General features: G+C 47.0%; 1 protein-coding gene across 1 annotated transcript in view; it reads right to left on the reverse strand.

The window, feature by feature from the left end:
• Nucleotides 1-20,850, reverse strand: part of COL22A1 (collagen type XXII alpha 1 chain) — a 268,070-nt gene that overhangs the window by 202,138 nt on the left and 45,082 nt on the right. Inside the window, exons 5-8 of the mRNA XM_058564983.1 lie at nt 20,109-20,232; nt 15,123-15,398; nt 2,032-2,112; nt 544-660 (exon numbers count right to left, since the gene is read on the reverse strand). Coding sequence (XP_058420966.1) covers nt 544-660; nt 2,032-2,112; nt 15,123-15,398; nt 20,109-20,232 — 598 coding nt within the window. The remainder of the gene's footprint in view (nt 1-543; nt 661-2,031; nt 2,113-15,122; nt 15,399-20,108; nt 20,233-20,850) is intronic.

Consider the following 20,850-nt stretch of genomic DNA (forward strand, 5'->3'; position numbering starts at 1 on the left):
TCATATAGGCTAGTGTGTGGTGGTGGTGCTGTTCCTAGAAACACACTAGTGTTTAAAATCAGAAACAAGATGCATAGAACTCTACTCATATATGTATTTAGATTATAGAGTATGGCTAATGAAAGAAACATTGAGAAGAAAGGGATGAAGATGTACTCTGCAGAACATCTAAGCTCTCAGCCATTCCCGTTCTGAGTCTTATTCTCAAACCACATCTGCTTTTATTTAGTTGCATGTGAGTGGAGGGGATACAAGTAGGAGGTAAGCAACCTCGGGAATACATTATTAACTTCAGGGAGACATTAATTAGAGCCAGGTCTAAGGAGCTCCCCTCCAGTGTGCACACAAATCAAGAAACAAGAGTTCCAAGGAGCAAGAACAGTTCCCTGACCTAAGAGTCATCCAGAATCTGGGCCATCTTGTCCCAGCAGACCACATGCATGATGAGAAACTCCTACCTCCACTGCCCGTCCTGCTGACCACCCTGCCCAGCTCAGCTCTGGGGCTCTGGCCTGGGGGCTGAGGGTGGACTGCAGAGGGTACCTTTTCTCCAGCTGGGCAGGAGCAGTTGATGGTCTTCAACAACCCAATCTGTTCACTGCCGGCGGTGGGAGGCTGCTGGGGCGGGGGTGAAGGCTCTGTCAGCACTGTCACCTGGCACTGGAGAGAAAGTCCCGTGAGTCAGAACTTGCTTCTCATCCAGGACTGCTGCCCAGTAGGGGGCACAGTCTGGAGCTTTCTCAGAACCATGCAGGCAAAGGGGAGCCAGGAACCCTGAGGATGCCTGAGCGTGAGCAGAGAGGGCAAGTCATGTCTGCCCGCAGGTCCTGGGCTCTGAGGCCTTGGAGTCACACCGGCCTGGGCCAACCCGGTCTCAGCCACTTCACTGGCCTCTCAGCAACCTGCAAGAACCGCTTGGTCCGTCTAAGCCTCAGTGTTAATCTCTGCAGAAGGGGGACAAGGGCATTTCCATCATACTGTGGCGAGGAGGATTTATTGGGACAGCACGTTGAAGCACCCAGCTCAGTGTCTCACACCCAGTAGGTGCTCAATAGCGACTTATTTCCTACCTTACCACTTCCCTCTCCTTCTACCCTTGCTCGCTTCCTTCCCTGTATTCTCTCACACTCTTGTCTGTCCTCATCCCCTCACCCTCTCTCTCGACAGTCAGGCCCATCTAACTTAAATCCCCGGCTGTGGTAGCAACCACCACTGTGACCCTGTGCACCATAATCGTCCTGAGATGGGGCACCCTGACCAAGCGCTCATTGTGTCTTGGGGACTGGACCACCCAAGCACTGTACGTGGACTTCATCCTTCACCCTGGGAAGCAGCCCCTATGACTACTCCCACCTTGCAAGCAGACTTGGAACTAGGATTTGGTACAGAGGTAGGAGAGGGAGAGACTTGAAAAGGGCCAGAGGTGGAGAGATTCCAGGGAGAGGCAGAACCTGCATATGGATGGTTGAGGGCCAACTGTGGTCTGTCTCGCCCTTCCAAGTCCTGACTACGAGCTGCCTCTTCCTGTTTGGCTGCGATGTCCATATTTGCCACGCCAAAAAGTCCTTGATATTAGGTCATCTTTGCTCCTGTCCAAAGTGTCCATGGAGACACTGGGTTCATGCCAAAAGGTTCTGGATATTTGGTCCTGTCCAAAACCATTTGGCATAGGCCACATACGCTCATGGACATTTTGAACAGGACCAAATGTCAAGGACCTTGTGGACATGGACCAAATGTCTCATGGACCAAACGTCTTATGGACGTTTCAGACAGGACCAATGTCTGCTAATCAGGCTGGGACCACAGCAGCCCCCTGATAGGACCTGCATGTCCCTGATCCCCCACACCCTGTTTGCTCAGGAAATAAAACCCTAGTGATGATCACCAGGCTCCCTCTCAGGTCCCATTCTGATGGCAGGTGTCCCCCTGACTCCCGACCACCCATTCCTAGGCCCTGGACACCCCTTCCCTTCCAGAGACTAAGTACCCATTTCCTCCCAACATCTCCAAGCAAGAGTCTTTGCTCACCGGGCCTGAGGGGATGTCACAACAGGTCTCCAATTCTGAGTGTCGGGAGTCACAGTAAATCACAATCCGCTGTAGGTCGAACTGGAAAGAAAAATGAGGACAGAAGATGAGTTTTGGGGACTTTGGAACCCAGAAGCCTCCATGGTTTCAGACAGGTCCTGCCCAGGTATCAGGACCCACTTCCTCCTTGGGGTCCCTCCTGGTCTGACCCCGGGTCACTCTCTTCCCTGAGCTGAACTTCAGAGGGAACCTAAGTGTCATCTGCTTACACACTCCCCTTCTAAAAGTGAGAGCCCCTAGGGCAAGGAGGGTCATTGGCACAAGATTAAAGTCACTGCTTTATTCTACTCTGAATGTACTATGGCCTGTCCTCTATCACACCCATCCTCCTCTCCTCTTTCACTGTCACTGCATCTATTTCAAGCCCCTTCCATGATTCTGTTGCAACAGTCTCCAAAAATTCAGTGAATCCCTATTTTCAACCTCTCCAGGCATCTTCACACAGTTGTTTAAATAAACTCTTTAAAATAAAAATTTGCTCCTATCACCTCTTTAATACCACAGCCTCTTAATATAATTTAAAGGGACTGTGGTGTCAAACAGCCACATACGCCCACACCCACATACAAAGGCATACACACATGTGTAGAGTCTACAGACAATGCCCAGGCCTTCTTGTAGGATGGCCAAGCCCTCCAGGACCTGGCTCTACCTGCTTATCCAGGTGTACTTCTCTTCAATCCACACGTGTACTCTACCACATCTGACTTCATGGTTTCTCACATCCATGGCTTTGTATGTGGTCCCTCTTCTAGAAAAGTCCCTAAAAATTAGCAAACTCTTAGTCACCTCCAAGACAGGGAGCTTCATTCCTCTCCCCTTGAGTGTAGGAGAGACTTAGTCATTTGCTTCCAATGACTAGAACATTGCTAAATTGACAGCATGTCACTTTTGAGATTAGGTGATGAAAAGACTGGCTTCTTTCCTTAGTGTGAGCTCTCTCTCTCCTTTTCTCTCTCTCTCTCTCATCACTCACCCTGGGGGTCACCAGCTGCCATGCTGGGAGTTGCCCTATGGAGAAGCTCATGTAAAGAGACACCGGGTCCAGTTCCAGCAAGCCACCAGCAAGAACTGAGGCCCTCAGTTCAACAGCCCACTGGTGGCTGCCAACAACCACCTGAGTGAGCTTGGAGGTGGGTCTTTCAGTCTCATTGGAGCTTTGAGATGACCCCAGCAATAGCCACCAGCTTGATGGCAACCTCCCGAGACATCTGAGCAAGAACCACCTAGCTTAGCCACTCTCAGATTCCTGAACCACAGGAACTATGAGACAATAAATGTTGGTTGTTCTTATCTGTTTTTTTTTTTTTTTTTTAGAGGATGGGTAATTTGTTATGCAGCAACAGATAACTGATACACTTCCTCTATTGTCAGGAAGAGTTTGTCAGGCCCTCTTCTCTACCACATTGGCACCTCGTACATCCAGCTAACACTGAATGTAGCAGACTGTGCAGTAATTCCATATTCACTGTCATCTCCCCTCTGGGCTCTGAGCTCTGACTGAGCTCTGTCTGCCCACATGCTTTGTTCTCATGGTACCCCTGTTTCCTCCCTCCTGCTCTTCACAAGGCTGGCTCCTCTCACCTTTCACCTCTGTAACCACCCATCTGAGCCCAGGCCCTCCTCGTCACTTGTCAATCTAACATACCATCCCGTACATCTTCATAACAGCACTTACCACGTGCAGGCATGCCTCGTTTTATGGCACTTTACAGATAGCGCCTTTTTTACAAATTGAACGTTTGTGGCAACCCTGCATTGAGCAAGTCTATAGGCGCCATTTTTCCAACAGCATTTGCTCATTTCGTGTCTCTGTGTCACATTTTAGTAACTCTCGCAATATTTCAAATTTTTTCTTTGTTATATTTCTTATGGTGATCTGTGATCAGTGATCTTTGATGTTACTACTATAATTGGTTTGGGGTGCCATGAGCCACGTTCATATAAGGTGGTAAATTTTATTGATAAATGTTGTGTGTGTTCTGACTGCTCTACCCACCAGCCATTCCCCTGTCTCTCTCCCTCTCCTCGGGCCTCCTTATTCCTTTAGACACAACAATATTGAAATTAGGCCAATTAATAACCCTACAATGGCCTCTAAGTGTGTAAGTGAAAGGAAGAGTCGCATGTCTCTCACTTTAAATCAAAAGCTAGAAATGATTAAGCTGAGTGAGGAAGGCATTTCGAAAGCCAAGATAGGCCAAAAGCTAGGCCTCTTGTGCCAAACACTTACTTTGTGAATGCAAATAAAAAGTTCTTGAAGGAAATTAAACGTGCTACTCCAGTGCACATACAAATGATAAGAAAGCGAAACAGCCTTATTGTTGATATGGAGAAAGTTCTAGTGGTCTGGATGGAAGATCAAACTAGCCACAACATTCCATTAAACCAAAGCCTAATCCAGAGCAAAGTCCTAACTCTCTTCAATTCTGTGAATGCTGACAGAGGTGAGGAAGCTGCAGAAGAAAACTTTGAAGCTAGCAGAGGTTGTTCCATGAGGTTTATGGAAAGAAGCCATCTCCATAACATAAAAGTGCGAGATGAATCAGCAAGTGCTGATGTAGAAGCTGCAGCAAGTTATCCAGAAAAATCTAGCTAAGATAATGAAGATGGCTACACTAGACAACAGATTTTTCAATGTAGATGAAAGAGTCTTATATTGGAAGAAGATGCCATCTAGGACTTTCACAGCTAGAGAGAAGTCAATGCCTGGCTTCAAAGCTTCAAAGGACAGGCTAACCCTCTTGTTAGGGGCTAGTGTAGCTGATGACTTTAAGTTGAAGCCAATGCTCATTTACCTAGGACCCTTAAGAATTATGCTAAATCTATTCTGCTTGTGCTCTATAAATAGAACAACAAAGCCTGGATGACAGCACATCTGTTTACAACATGGTTTACTGAATATTTTAAGCCCACTGCTGAGACCTACTGCTCAAGAAAAGAGATTCCTTTCAAAATATTACTTCTCACTGACAATGCACCTGGTCACCCAAGAGCTCTGATGGAGATGTACAGTGAAATTAATGTTGTTTTCATGCCTGCTAACACAACGTCCATTCTGCAGCCATGGATCAAGGAGTAATTTCAATTTTCGAGTCTTATAATTTAAAAAATACATTTCATAAGGCTACAGCTGCCATAGATAGTGATTCCTCTGAGGGATCTGGGCAAAGAAAATTGAAAACCTTCTGGAAAGGATTGACCATTCTAGATGCCATTAAGAACAGTCATGATTCGCAGGAAGAGGTCAAAATATCAACATTAAGAGGAGTTTGGAACAAGCTGATTTCAAACCTCATAGTGACTTTGAGGGGCTCAAGACTTCAGTGGAGGAAGTAACCGCAGATGTGGTAGAAATAGCAAGAGAACTAGGATTAGAAGGGGAGCCTGAAGATGAGACTGAATTGCTGCAATCTCATGATAAAACTTTAACGGGTAAGGAGTTACTTCTTATGGATGAGCAAAGAAAGTGGTTTCTTGAGATGGAATCTACTCCTGGTGAAGATGCTGCGCACACTGTTGGAATGACAACAAAGGATTTAGAATATTACATATCACACAGAATATTACATAAACTTAGTTGATAAAGCAGTGGCAGGGTTTGAGAGGACTGACTCCAATTCTACCCACAGTAGAACTTCATAGCATCACGTGCTACAGAGAAATGTTCATGAAACGAAGAGTCAATAAACGTGGCAAACTTCACTGTTGTCTTATTTTAAGAGATTGACAAAGCCACCCCAACCTTCAGGAACCAGCACCGTGATCAGTCAGCAGCCATCAACATCAAGGCAAGACCCTCCACCAGCAAAAAGATTACCACTCACTGAAGGATTAGATGATGGTTAGCACTTGTGGGCAATAAATTATTTTTTAATTAGGTATATACATTGTTTTTTTAGACAAAATGCTATTTCACATTTAATAGACTATAGCATAACATAGACATCACTTTTATATGCACTGGGAAACCAAAAAACCTGTATGACTCGCTTTATTGTGATATTTGCTTTACTGTGGTGGTCTGGAACCGAACCTGCAATATCTCTGAGATATGCCTGTACATCATTTTGCATGCATTTCTCAGTTTACTTTTGAAAATCTATTTCCCCTACTAGAACATAAACTCTGTGAGGTGGGCCTTCTTATCTCCTGTCTCTCATTGTACCCCCAGAACCAGAGCTTTTCCTGACACACAGCAGATGTCCTAGAGGCACAGAATTGGTGGTTGAATGGATGACTCCATGCATGGACAAATGTTTATCAAATGGCATTGAGCTGAATCAATGGACGGAGGAATGCTTATTTTACTGAACGCTGATAAGTGCCCTGGCCTTGCACGTCCCTGTGCCCCTCTCTGGCCTGTGCTGCACTCGGGAGTCCCTCAGAGACCTGACCAGCAGATGGTCAGCTCCTGACCTTGTCCCCCTGGCCTTACAACGTGCCCCTCTAGGTGAAACCCACACCCCACTGACTTGCTTAGCAGAAACAATAGCAATTCCAGTTGTCCGTCTGTTTTATTTCCTGTAGAGACATCAGCCCACAGATGGAAGAAAATAACAAAACATGAAATTGTGCTTTTGAACAAGACCTATTTTAAAGAGGGTCCTGCTTTCTGCATTAGCAAGCATACATGCTCAGCAGCTGGGCCTGTTTGGCAAGGCCGCATGGATAGGAGTGGAGAAGAAAGAGGCAGAGGCTCAGAGTCAGAGATGGAGCATGGACAGCCTGAGACCTGAGCAGATGTTCCCAGAGATGAGGGGGCCTGGGAGTCAGGAGGGGCCCCTCTCCAGCCATCTGAAATCCCACGGTTCCCTGGCCACCCCAGTCCTTCCTCCTTCTCCCCTCCCTCCACCAAGCCAGAGGGTCCATTTCCTGACATCCTTCTGGCCCCCACTCTATTCTGAGACTCACATTTACGTTCTCAGCAATTCTGGGTTGAACTACCGCATGGGTCTTCTCCCCAGCCCTGCCTTCCCTCCAGGTCCCACCCATTTGCAGCTTGGTGATCCTTTTCTGGCTACATGTGGAAACCGACTAGGTGTGCAGAGAGCTTGGATGCTGGGATTAGCCAGGCCACATCTAAGTCTCAGCTCTGCTCCTCCTTCAGCTGGTCAAAGCACATCAATTCCCTGAGCCTGTTTGCTCTTCTGTAAGATGGAGACGATGACACCAACTCGCAGGGCTGTGGTGAAGACCACGTGAGGCAAAGAAGCATGCGCCCATCGCAGGAGGAGCCGCAGGCACTCTGGGGTCTCTTCCCACTGTGTTCAAGGCCCCGGGACCACCTGGTCGCAAGTACCCCAGCCTATGCCTTTGGAAGATTTACTAAAGGGTGAGGGATTTATGGATTCTCTCTCCATATATTCCATTAGTATTTGTTTTTAATCTAGAAATCCAGCATGAGACAGTAAGTGGGTGCAGTATTCTATTGACAAATGTCAGAGGCTCTGGGATTCCCTAGTACTGGGTACAAAGTGAACACTCAGCTAATGTAAGTGACAAAAGGAGGAAATGGAGGGACGTACTTGAGTCCAGAGACTCCACACTGTGGGTAAAAATGGCCCAATTAAGGGCCCAACGTGATCATCGAATTTCAGAGTCAGGGCAGGACCGGACCGAGAGTTCCAGACTCACAGTAAAACGCAGAACTTAAAAGCAGACTGTGAAGCCTGCACTATGGCTTCCTAATGTTGCCGCTTTGAGCAAGCTCTTCCCTCTCTCTGTGCCTGAATTTCCTTGCTAAATGGGGCAGACACGGTGAACGAGCTCGTGGGGCTGTAGCCCGGATTAACTTTGTTGGCGCGTGTGAACTACTGGGAACCTGGCGAGCAGTGCACAGCAAGGCGCCAGTTAGGGGCGTGCTGCTGACTCAAGTAACCACTGCTCCGACTCCAGGTGGGGTCGGGCCTGCCCCACAAAACTAATAGGCTGGGAGGAAGACAAGAGCCAGCAGCCTCCTTCCCAGTTGGAACATAAGTGTACTTGTCTCTTTATGATTCTTTTTTTTACCTAAAAATGAGTCGTGGTTTTGGGGCCGGAGCAAGAGCAGCAATGCAGGCAGCCCCATAGAATCCCGAGCGCTGACCAGGTGGAGGATGACGGCCCCTCGGGGTTTGCTGCTCAGAGTGAGGCTGGCGGGGGCTGGTCTCTGCTAGAACCAGCCACGAAACAGCCCCAGAGAGCTGGAGGGCATCAAAAATGAATCCCTCTGATTCCTGGGAGGGGTTACAGCTTCTCAGCCACCAACGCCATTCCCTAGTATCTGGAGGGGGGCAGGGGCCTGCAACACAGGAGCAGAAATGGGAAAGGAAGGCTGATGGGGCCTCAGGACAGGGACAGGGGGAGGGGTCTTAGCATGGCAGGCACCCCAGACAAGCTCCACCCTCACAGCCCAGGAACACCCCTTCCCATCCGCAAGGATTTGACTCTCCTCCTTTCTCTGCTCTCCCTGCAGTTCAGGGACTGGCACCCCGTCCATTGGCCTAGATGCCCATCCACTCGCTTGCCAGTTTCTCGTGCACCTGCTCTCAGCAGAGATTCACAGGAACCGCACTATTCCCGAAGCCAGCACCCAGCCCTCTCCCCCAGCACGTCGGCCTTGCCCCACCCCAGACCCTGGGCCTCTCTCATCATTCCCTAACCAGCCTCACCCCTCCTCCTTTCCATCCAGCCTGCTCTCTGCAGCCCCAGGTAATGTCCTCCAATACAGCCCTGACCTCTCCCTGCCCTGCCTCAACCCTTCCCAGCCCACTTCACCTACAGGCTGATCCCAAGGCCTGTGCACGGAAAGGCCTGGGCCCCTGGCCCCTGCCTCCAGCCCTGCCTCACTCCACACTGTACTTCAAGGTCTTGCCACCTCAAGAGCATCATGCTGTGTGCACAGTGCCGCCATCTCCGGTGAGGCTTCAGGCTCCTCTGCATGGACAAATCCTACTCATCCGTCAGGGCTCATCCCAGGAGTCACCTCCTCTAGGAAGCCACCCTGCCCATCCCCTTCTACCTTTCCTGTTCATGTAGGTCAGATACCTTTCCTCTGGGTCCTGTATTATCTGATGCTTATTTCTATCCTGGAATTACTCAGTTAGACTGAAATGACCTCAGTGTGAATCTTTTTCTATATGAGACCATAGGTGTCTTAAAGTCAGAGATCTTTTTCTATCCATGAAACATATGTTGAGAGCCTACTGTGTTTCAGACAGATGAAGTGACAGACAGGATGGAAACAGCAGCCACCATCACAGAGCTGGTATTTTCCCAGGGCAGACAGACAGTGGCTACTTGATCACACAAACTACCCAGAACAATGAGAGGCGCCAGCGGGTGTCCCGCTGACATGCTGGTATGGACTGGAAAGCCCAGGCATTCTCTCGCAGGTTTTGGGGGAGCAGGTGTGGATTTGCAACCCCCCTCCACCCCTGGCCAGCTGGATGATTTTAGGCAACTTAAAATATGTATATATACATTTGGCTAATTACACGGGTGTATACATTTGACAGAACTCATCAAAGTCCACACTTAAGATCTGTGCATTTTACTGTATATGATTATACCTCAATAAAGAATAAAGTAAAATACACATTTATTGAGTGAATTAATTTAGCCTTACTGAGCCGAAGCTTCTTTATTTAAAAAATAGGAACAGTCTAGAAATTTCACAGGCATTATGAGAATCAAATTAGGTTATATTTTTAGTACCTGAACCAAAGTAGGTGCACATATAATTAGTATAATGAACAACAATATTATTCTATAATTATATAACTATGCATAACTAAATTATAATAATTCTATTTGCCACTATTTATTAAGTACTTATTATGTCCATATTATATATGCGCTGTTTTATTCATCTTATATCTCTTAATCCTTTTAATAATAAATTTCCTCTTATCAACATTTCACAGATGAGGAGACTAAAACTCCCAGCTCCACCCTTTCCAGAGTCAACCAGCCCGTGAGCCAGTCTACCACACAGCAGACACTCTGGCCACTGTCCCCATCCATTCAGCCCCTTCCTTCCCCTTAGCTAGCCTCTCAGAAGTCACCCCCAGCTCGGGATGAGGTCTGATCTCTGTGTATTTGTTCACTGGAAACAAGTGCTCGTCCGGTGAAAGTCACCTTCCTGGGAAAACCCTCCATCCCTAACAGCATGAAGCTCCTGCCCTCTGTTCTCCATCGCAAACACCCCGGGTTCAGGCACTTCACTGTCTGAGCTGGAGTGTCTTCTTGGAAAAAGTTTTAGGGGATAATTGCTTCCACACAATGACCAAGACTTTGAGGCACCAAACACACATTCCACGGGACGGTGAGCAAACCAGAAGAGCAAAAGGGCCTGTGGCCTGTCCTGTCCCTAGTCTGAGGGAGACTCGGCTCAGAAGCTGCTGCAGAGGAGGGAGGGGCAGAGCTTCACATCTGTGTGATGAGGAGGAGTAGGAGTGTTATCAGGAGGGCACAGGGTCCTGTAGGGGAGCCCCAGGGCACAGAGCAGAGGCAGACCCAGTGATGCCTGTGTGTGCAACTGTACCCTCAAGACCATCTTGCTCCCACTCCTAGACAGTGTGGTCTCTGAAGCACACACCAACTCTAATATTCTTCCTGGGCTTAATATGTGCCAACACTGTGCTGAACACTTGATGAGGATCATTCCATCCAATCCTCACAGCCTCCATATTACTGGGTACCACCATTGCGTATAGGGCGCTGTCATCATCTCGTCTTAGAGTCAGGGAGATATTAAGCACCTTTACCAACCAGTAAGCAGAAGCCCTGCAATCAGAAGGGACTCTGAGGCCTCCTGTGCCAGGCCCTTACTCTTTACTTGCTGGAGAATGAGGCAGTCTGGGGCACCCCAGGAAAGGATACGAGCTGGGGCAGCTGAAATGGAGATGGGATACTAGAAGGCTTGGGACAGCTGCTATTTACCAACCAGCATGGAACTAGTTCAGTATTTTAGCAACCAACATAACTACACTCATGTGCAGAAGCTGCAATTCAATTCTGGTCACAAAACAACCATAACAACAAAACCTGAGGATTTGACATGTTGAGTGAAATCTCCAAAGATGCACAGAGATAGAACAAGGATTTGAATCCAGGCAGCTGGTCCAGAGCCTACTCTCCTAATTACTGTGCTGTACTGCCCTAAGACTCCTGAGGACTCACCACGTACCAGGCTCCATTAGGTGCTGTATATACATCAGTTACCTCACTCAGTCCTCACAACCACACTGATGGGTGTGAGTCATGGTCTCCATTCTACAGATGAGAAAACAGCCACAGAGAGGCAAGGTCACAGCCCAGGTGTTTAGTTTGGTTTAGTTTAGCAGACCCAGAGATATTTATTCAAGTGAAAGTAGTATGTTTATTTTGTTTATTTTATTTGGGAAGCACTGGTAGCAGAGTTGGAAAGTGAGTTAGCCAGCCAAGAGTTATTACGAAGGCCATTACCACAGTGGGTAACTGCAGTTTAAGCCTGCTGGGGAACTCTGGAGCCCGTGGAGAACATGTGATTTAGTCAGGATGATGAGAGGTGCAGGAGCTGGGGTATTGATACTCCAACTTCCACCAGACCCTTGGCTGAGGGCTACTCCTGGGGGTGTGGATGGTTGCTTGGATGGGCAGCACTGTGTCTGGCCCAGGGGGATGTAGGTGGGTCACTGACCACCTCTGCTACATCAGGGCAATGTGTATGGTGAGAGATGGTATGCCCAAGGGAACTCAAGTCTAGTCTCTGGTCCCCTGCTTAGGCTCAACTCTATAATATAGATGGATACCTTGGAGGGTGTTGAATCTAATCCTCTTTCTGCTTACAAACCCTCCGAATGCCACCATGATGGTGTGATGATGATGGTGGTGATGATGTTCTTGAGGATGACTAGCATTTATTGAAAAGTCACAATATTCTGGGAAGTTTTCCAAGAACTTCGTGTACAATATGGTATTTAATCTCACAACAACCCTGGGAAGTGGGCACTAAGTTTTCCTATTTGCAGCTGAGGAAATTGAACTTCAGAGAGGCAATAGTGGAGCTTAGAGTCCAAAACAGTGTTGTTTAACTCGAAGGCTAGGATATGCATCTGTATGGATGCTTGGCTATTTGCTAAAATTGCCTCTTGTTTTAAGGAGAATTCTAACTCAAACACAGTCTCTCAGTCCACTGAACAGAAATGCAGTGGAAAAGTCATTGTGGGATGTTTTGGAGCAGGGGTTAGAAGAATCTAGTCTTGCTGTATATCTTTGTTCATATCCGTTACTCCCTCTGAACCTCAGTTCCCTCCTCTGGAAAGTAAATGAGAGGCTGGACAAGATGCTCTCTATATTACAGCTCAGAGGGTGTCCGTTTCAGGGATGGTCATTCAGGGGATGACAACCCTGCAGGGCTCAAGGCCCACTCTGGCTGCCTGGGACTGGGGGGATTTAAACAAACCATGTAATGTTTCTGAGCTGGAGCCTCCCCACCTGTAACGTGGCTACCAACACCCACCTAACTTGCTTGTAGGGAGGACTAGGAGGGGCTATGCTTGTGACCATGATGCACACTCTGAGGGGGATTATCATGATCCTTATTTGTATCATGAATACATCATGGCTCTATCTTCACCCAGCCCCTGATGCCTGTCAGCTTAGTCCAGGCGTGGTTTGCAAATGGGAATTGAAACCGGGCTGTTTGAGTGGAAATCTCAACTCTGCCATTTGTTGGCTCTGTGATCTTAGAAGAGTCACTAAACTTCTCAAGGAGTGTCTCTCTCTCACTGCCTGTGATTTGAGGGTGTTAACTGTTATCTACTTTCTAAGGCTGTGAAGAAGATTCGGTCAGAAATGGGGTAAGGGGGAACTTGAGTACAGTGCTGGGCAGAGTACGTGCACAATTAGCTGGAATTAGTAGCAGTCTGAATAATGATATTTACAGCTGTACTTTGATTTTACAATTTTCTTTGTTTAATTTGGTCTCACATCTATTATCTTATTTAATTCTCTCAGTAAGTACATATGGAAACAAACAGCATGGTTTCCATTTCAAAGATTAAACAAACAAGCCAGGAAAGCCTGAAGAACACGTAGAGCATGACTTTCGCGGTGCCGCCATAGCTGGCTGGAGATGGGGCTGGCACGGGAGCTGCGGGTCCAGTGGGTGTGCGTCTTGCCCTCCCCTCATCCGCCAATATCTTCCCTTCCTAGTACCCCTGACCATCTCACTCTGGCCTTCACTTTTTAAGGAATCTGTATACACAGGCAACGTTTATAATCTATTGTTTAGTAACAAAGCAAGTTATAAAAGAGTCTATAACTTTGTTTATGGTGTTTTTTGTCATGATACCATTTCTTGAATCTTGATGTATTCAACCTTACTCATTTTTTTAGTTTATGGTTTGTGCTTGACAGACTGGGAAACAATATTTGCAACATATATAATAAATAAGCAATTAGTATACAGAATATACAAAGATTATCTGGAAATCATTAAGAAAAGAAATACAGCAAAATTGTAAAAACAGGCAAATGCTACGGACTAGCATTTACCAAAGTGGAGATCAAGTGGACAATCAACAGACACACAGACTGATTCTGAGCTCAGTGGTATTCAGGGAAATGCAGATGGAAACCACAATACAATACCATCGTACGCCCATCAGACTGGCAAAATAACTGAAAACATTAAAAAAAAATCAATCAATATATTGGTGAGGATTTAAGAAAGTCAGGCTTTCATACATTGCTGGTAGACATATAAATGTTCTGTCATTTTGTTGAAAAATATAAAATATGTGAGAAAGTAAAAATTGTATATCCTACAATCTAATCGTTAAACCCAAGGGTACACGCCCCAGAGAAGCTCTCTCAACTGGTCTACATCTCAAGCCTAAAGCACAGGAGGCACCCCATTTTCCTCACGAGGAAAGCACACTTGGAGATGTACCACCACACTCAAGATCCAAGGCTTGCTGAGTATGATGGAGAAACATCAGAAACAATCTAAATATCCACTAATGGGAGAATGAATAAACAAACATATAATAAAATGAAGTATTATGAAGCATCTAAAAGAAGGAATAAAAGCTTAGACACATAATTTTGGGGAAAAAAAACAAAAAGCAAGATGTAGCTATACATACTGTGCATCACTCACATAAACCTCAAAAAATTCAGCATACATCCAATGACACTATATTTGATAACAGATATGCCTATGAGCGTAAAAAATTATAAAGAATGGTTTTGGAAAGAGCTATCCCACATCATGATTTGGTTACTTCTCAGGAAGCAGGGGATGTCCCCAGTCATGGAGGAGAAGCGTGACTTCAGCTTGAAGACAGAACACATGGAGCACCATGCAACTCGTGTGTGTGTCACGTGTATTCACACTTATGGTGTGTGTGTCTGTATATATGGAGGTGGGAATATGTTTCTAGAGGAAAGAAAGAGAAAAATTAAAGGAAAGAAAAATAAGAGAAAAGAAGTCAGGGGAGAAGAGAAAGAACAGAGAAGGAAAGAACATGGATGGAATGATGACAGGAGGACAGCTATTACCAGTTACTGAGTCATTACCAGTTGTTATCCCTGTTTGGTGGAGTGAGGATGATTTTTATGTCATTTCCATATACTTTCCTATATTTTTGAAATTTTCTCTATCAGAGAAGAAAGGGAAAAAGTCTCTACTTAAATTTACAAGAAACTTTCTAACTCTATCATCCATCTCTCTCTCTCTCTACATATATATATGTAGATATATGTACCATGCCCCCAGTGCTGAGCACAGTGCGCCTGGCACACAGTAGGTGTTCAATATATATGTGATAAATGATTGACTGAATGGCTGAATAATTGAATGAATAAATGAACGAGTGATGATGAGTTTGGGTTCCAATACGGTAGTTTTCTGAGTTAGGGTCCTACCTTCTAAGATGGTCCAACAAAATGACTTGATGAATGATACAGGTAGGGGTGAGGGACATCAGGGAAGCTGGCTCCTGAGGCTCCTCCCTGGTGGCCCCAGGACTTTGGCTGCAGGAGGCTCTGCTGGTACTCACGTCGATGGGCACGCTGTCATAGAGTCGTTTGCCGATTACGGTCTTCCCCTGGATGTCGATGTTCTCCCTCTCCTCGATGGGCAGCGTCTGCACCAGTGCACAGTCGACGTAGAGGGAGACATTCTGGGCCTGGATGCTCAGGGCGATCTTGTGCCAGTCCCGGTCAAAGAGGTCGTTGACCCGGGGACCGCGGAAAACCACCCTGACGGCATCCTTCATGGCACCCACAGCGTTGTACTCGACCGTCTTGTTCTTGCCGTCCAGCCGGATGGATACCTGGGAAGGAGAGGACCAGAGGCTCCCTGAGCTGCATGGGACCAAGGGGCGAGAGGGGAAGTGGGGAGGGGACATTTAGGAGTCCGACCTGACAAACCTGAGTCAGATCCTGGCTGTGGTCTCCACCAGCTGGTCAACCTTGGACAAATCACTTCACATCTCTAAGCCTTGGTTTCTCCCTCAGCATGATGGTGTTAATAATATCTACCTTGCAGACTGTTCTAAGCCCGGTATTAGATGGAATGATTGAACTCACACATTAACCCAGGAGTCATGATCTCCACTGCCTGGAGGGGTTATGCAGGTAAGAGCACATTTGTGAGACTGCAAAACACCTGGTGCAGAGGGGCTTGAGTTGTGAGACCAACAGAAACCCTGACTGGTTTCAGTGTCTTTTAAAACCCTGAGCTGGCAAAGCAGAACATATCTTCTGGCCAGATGCCACCTACCAGTCTGAGACCCCATCCATTAACCCACTCTGTCTCTCATCTTGCGGATAAAGTTGAAGCCCCAGTAGAATAAAGTTCCTTGATGGCAAGAACATTGCTTTTCCTGTTCACTGGAGTACCCCCAACCCTTTGCAAAATGTCTAGAAAACTCTGGAAGAAAGTTTTACTCTTGTTTTTCTTAGAATGAATGAATGAATGAATGAATGAATGAATATGTTCTCATCTGTGTGCCCATTTCTTCATCCCTCGCACAACATTAACAAACATCCTCTGCGACAGGCAAGCAACATGCCGAGCGTCAGGAATGCAACAATGGACAAGATTAATACTCTATCAGTGCATGAAGATGGGGGATATAATATAACATATGGAAAATAAGTATTCATCAAGTGAATGAATGAATGAATATATTCATGTTTTACCTCTATGGAGTTGGTCTTCATTTGCCCTGATACCCATGCTCCACCCTTCTCTGCCTGGCTCCAGGCTCCCAGAGTCTAACCATTAAGGATTTCTCCACCTGCGCTCCTGTGCCCTTTGACCTCCAGTTAGTTTGGCCCATGGGAAGCCCAGTGGAGTGGAGATCAAAGAGCAGGAAGAGAGAGGGGTCCAGGTATTGAGTCTTCCTGCCCCTCCCTGCTCCCTGCAGTGCCAGATGACTGTGTTCCTCCATGTACCATGGCTCTCTGGGAGCTCTCCTCCACTAGGACTCCAGAACTCACCATCTCCAGTAACCGCCAACTTCCCCCTGCCCAGGCCATCCAGGCCCAGAGTGGCAGCTTCCTGCCATTGCTAACCCCGGAGACCTCAATATCCTGCCTTGGTTTCCTTAACTCTGACCCTTAACCTAATCATCTCCCTTTACCCTAGTAAAGTGTAAAGTAAGAGTGTTTTACTAAAACACTCTTCAAAAATTTTGGCTGTCTATTGCCTGCCTGCACCCAAACTGACAGGTCACTTTGAGCTGTGTGACCTTGGGCAAGTTATTTAATAACCTCTCTGCACTATTTCCTCATTTGTAAAACGGAACCTATAATAGTGCCTATATCATAGAGTCATTATGAGGATTAAATGAATTAACATATATGTAAAACACCTACATAGTACTGTTCTAAATATTAGCTATAACAAATTAGGCAAGTTCAAAGAATCACCACAGTGAAGCCTTCTCTGACACACACATAATTGGGTTCTAACCTGGCCATTTGCTCTCACGTTGCCAGGCATGTTGATTTATTCACTTTTGTTCATAGCACTTTGTCAGTATATGAAAGTATCCTGTTCATTTATTATGTTCACTGTTTATTGCCTGACCACTCCATCCTTTTAAGCAGGCACTTTGTCTGTCTTGTTCATCTCTTGTGACAATACATGGCATGGAGTAGCACTCAATGAAAAGGTACTGAATAAACTAATGAATGAATGAATGAGAGCCCCGTCGTTAAAGGAAGTTGCCCACCACAGTGCTACAGTGTTTATAACACACCTCAGCTGTTCTAGTTTCTCTTTCTGGGCCCCACATGGCTTCAGTACAGCCAAGGAGGACCTAATACATATTTTTAATTGCATTGCCTGCTGGTAGTTATGGTTAGGGTGAAAAACAGAAAATTATGAACCTGACCAATAATCTAATACTTCTAATACACATAATATAATGCTTCCATATTAAACAGACTCTTCTATTTCTTGAAAATAGTTTCACATGGTTGAGCACTGTGCCCCTGAACCACCTTGGGAGCTTCATGAGCACATGGCTTTCCCCTCAATGTTTCTGTTACCTCTAGCCTGAAACAGAGCAAGGGAAGCCACGTGGCTGGCCTACATCCTGTGTCGACCAACACCAGCTGGGGGGCCTCGGGAAGGCACTTCATGGCTCAGACCCATCAGCAAATCCTGTTGGTTCTATTTTCAAAATACATCCAAAATCTGATCATTTTTCTGCAGTTTACTATTACTACCTGGTCTGAGTCAGTATCACCTCCTGCCTAGATTACTACAGTAGTCTCCTAATTGGTCTCCCTGTCTCTAGGCCTGCCCACCTCCCGAAGCCTAATCTCAAACAAGAACTCTACACTGACCCACAGGCTATGAATTCTGACCTTCCAAGTGTCATCTCTAACCAGCCCCACACTCTGCTCCAGCCATATCAGGCTCTTTCCTGTCCCTTTATCATATGTGGAATGAGCGAATGCCCCTCAGTTTCCCCAAATGACAAATGGGGAAAATGCCACTGTCAAGTGTGTAAATGCTGAATGAGATCATGAATATGAAAACCTAGATCTATAGATCTATGACTAAAAGAGGGCATAGGAGTGCTGTTAACACCATTCTGCCCACAGTTCATCTTCTGGCAGGCCTTTATCCATTTTTCCTGTGTCTAGCCAGTATTTCCCCAAGGCATGAAGGTGGCCATCATCGGCACTTCCAGTGAAGGGCAGTCCACCAACGCTTGCTCAGTGAAATGGAACGGCCAGGTGCCTCTTTGAAAATGAGCCTGAAGTCATTCAAGGCAGGCTCAGTCCCTGCATGGCTCTGCAGGATTTCAATCCTCAGCTCATTCTGGCAGAAGGAGGGGAGGAGGCAGACATGGCAGACAGGGAGCACACAGCTCTGCAAATGCCACGGAGGAAGAGAACCCAGACGAGGGGGTGGTGTGGGCTCGCCCCACAGGAATGTCGTGGCAGGCACCCAGCCCTATTGCACCAGACCCTGAGAACTAGAGAAGCAAGACCTGCTTGCCTGCAGATGGAGGGGGATGAGGGACCCAATGAGCTGCCTGCTCTCCAGAAAAACGACCTCTGGAGGAGAGTCTCTTTTCCTCCATTCAGCCTCCCATGCTATGAAATCAGGCCACCCAGCAGTCAAGCCTGAAAACGTTTATGCATCTCAATCTGACCAAGACGGAGAGAAATCATTCAGAAAAATCACACAGCAGGACTAACTGATGGGGACAGGAGCCAGCTGGGCATGGTAGATAAATGGCAGAGTTGGAGCTTGACTGTCTGGGTTCAAAGCCCACCTCTCCCTCTTGTGACCTATGACAACGCAGACAAATGCCCTAACCTCGCTGTGGCTCAGTTCCCTCCCCTATGAGATGATAACAGTAGACCCTACTCACAGGGTGTGATGAGCACTCACCGAGTGAAGACTTATGAAGCAGCCAGGACAATCCCTAGCTCCTCTAAGTGCGTGTCAGTGTGGATAAGCACGTGCATGCAATGTCGGGGTCCAGCTTTAACCACAGCAGGGAGAGCCCACAGCTCGGGAGGGGCTTGTTCTCCCAGAGAGCATCCATGAGTGTGGCGGCTGCGGATGAATGCTTGAGCATGCTTTTATTTTATTTCATTCCCAAACTAAAATATAATCAGGATCCCCCAGCTAAAGGTGAGTAATGTCTTCACACAGTTCATTTCTTAAGAAAGCACAGGATAACTGACAGACAGAGACAGCGTTGATCCGTGAACTCTGAGAACAAGGGGACTGGGCTTTGGCATAAAAAGTAGTGTCGCTTCCATCTCAAACCAACGTATTGTGCTGATGGCTTTGACTTTGAGACACGTCTTTCCTCACTCGGCCATGTGCTGCTGATGGGTTGTTCTACCTTCATAGGAACTGAGGCCAAACATACCCAAGATAGGCAAAGATGGGGCTCTGGAGCTTCATTCAGGGTAAAACCAAAGAATATCATGAGAAGAGAACTACCTGTGATAAGACTGTATTATGTATCAGGTACTGTTCTAGATGATTTGGAGACATGATTTCACCTGATGCTTCCACCAACCATTCATAGTAGGCATTCTGGCTTCCATTTTACCGCTAAGAACATCAAACCTCATAAAGCTAACATGTCTCAGGGCCACACCAAGAAAGGAGTGGACACAAGATTTGAACCCAGGTCTAGCTGACCTGAGCCAGTTTCCTCCAATACATCACGAAGCTGTGTCACTCGTGCTGCTATAAAGCACGTGCCATAGGACAGCAGAGCTGGCTGCCACCTCCCTGGTCAGGCTGAGTGTCCCAGAGACATGAATGAGGTCTTCTGCCCCACCAGAGTGCTGGGCACTTGGCCATCACTGGGGGAAAAGCTGCACCTCTCTGGTGGTGTGACATTCCCTTGCAGGAGCCCTGGGATCCATACACCTGACTCTCTATCTCCGAGGCCCAGGACAGAGGCCGCCAGAGAAAACACGTGGGTGATGCCACCCCCATGAGAAGGAAACAGAAAGCTGTGGCCCACTGAAACAAGGCGTGCTGCTCAGACCTGCGGGATGCCGTACTGGTCGATGACCTGCCAGATGTACCAGTCTTCTTTCCGAGACGTCTTCCTGAACCGGAAGGTTGTGACAAAGGCGTACTCATCAGGCAAACCTTGCGGGAACACATCCCTGGAAGGAGACAGAGACATATGACACTAGGCTGAGCGATGAGCACAGGAGCTGACAAGGAAGCCTACGCACCCCATGGGTCACTAAGTCCTGCCAATTTTACCTGCTAAGTATTTCTATAATCCACCCTCTCACCCTCCTTTATTGCCTTTTCCTTGGATCAGGGCCTATGCGACCCTCTGTAGACCCTCACTGTGGTACCTTCATTGTCCCCCTGCCTCCACCCTCAGACACTTCAAATCCACCCACACAGTGCACATTCCCTTCCATCTCTCCATCATCACCATTCCTGACAAAACCAACTATAAATGCTAAATTGCCACTGCTTCAGGGTCAAATGCAGCTGAGTCTCCCAGCCTTTACCTCTCCCTGCCTGTTCTTCTCAGCAAGGCTCAACTGTGATATCTTATCCTGCTTTGTTCCCTGCCCCATGCACCAGGACATCCTTCTGTCTCCACAGAGCCCTGGGTAACTGCCCAGCATGGGGGTCAGCCCCTCATCTGGGAGAGTCCTCAACTCCCTGCAGCTCCACCCCAGACAGTCCTGAAACCACCCTTTCCCCTCCAAATTCAGAATGAAAATTGTTCCTTGCAAGAAGCTATAAAGAAGGTGTTCTGA

Source organism: Diceros bicornis, chromosome 21 (genome assembly GCF_020826845.1).
Source record: "Diceros bicornis minor isolate mBicDic1 chromosome 21, mDicBic1.mat.cur, whole genome shotgun sequence".
In the NCBI taxonomy this organism is placed as follows: domain Eukaryota; kingdom Metazoa; phylum Chordata; class Mammalia; order Perissodactyla; family Rhinocerotidae; genus Diceros; species Diceros bicornis.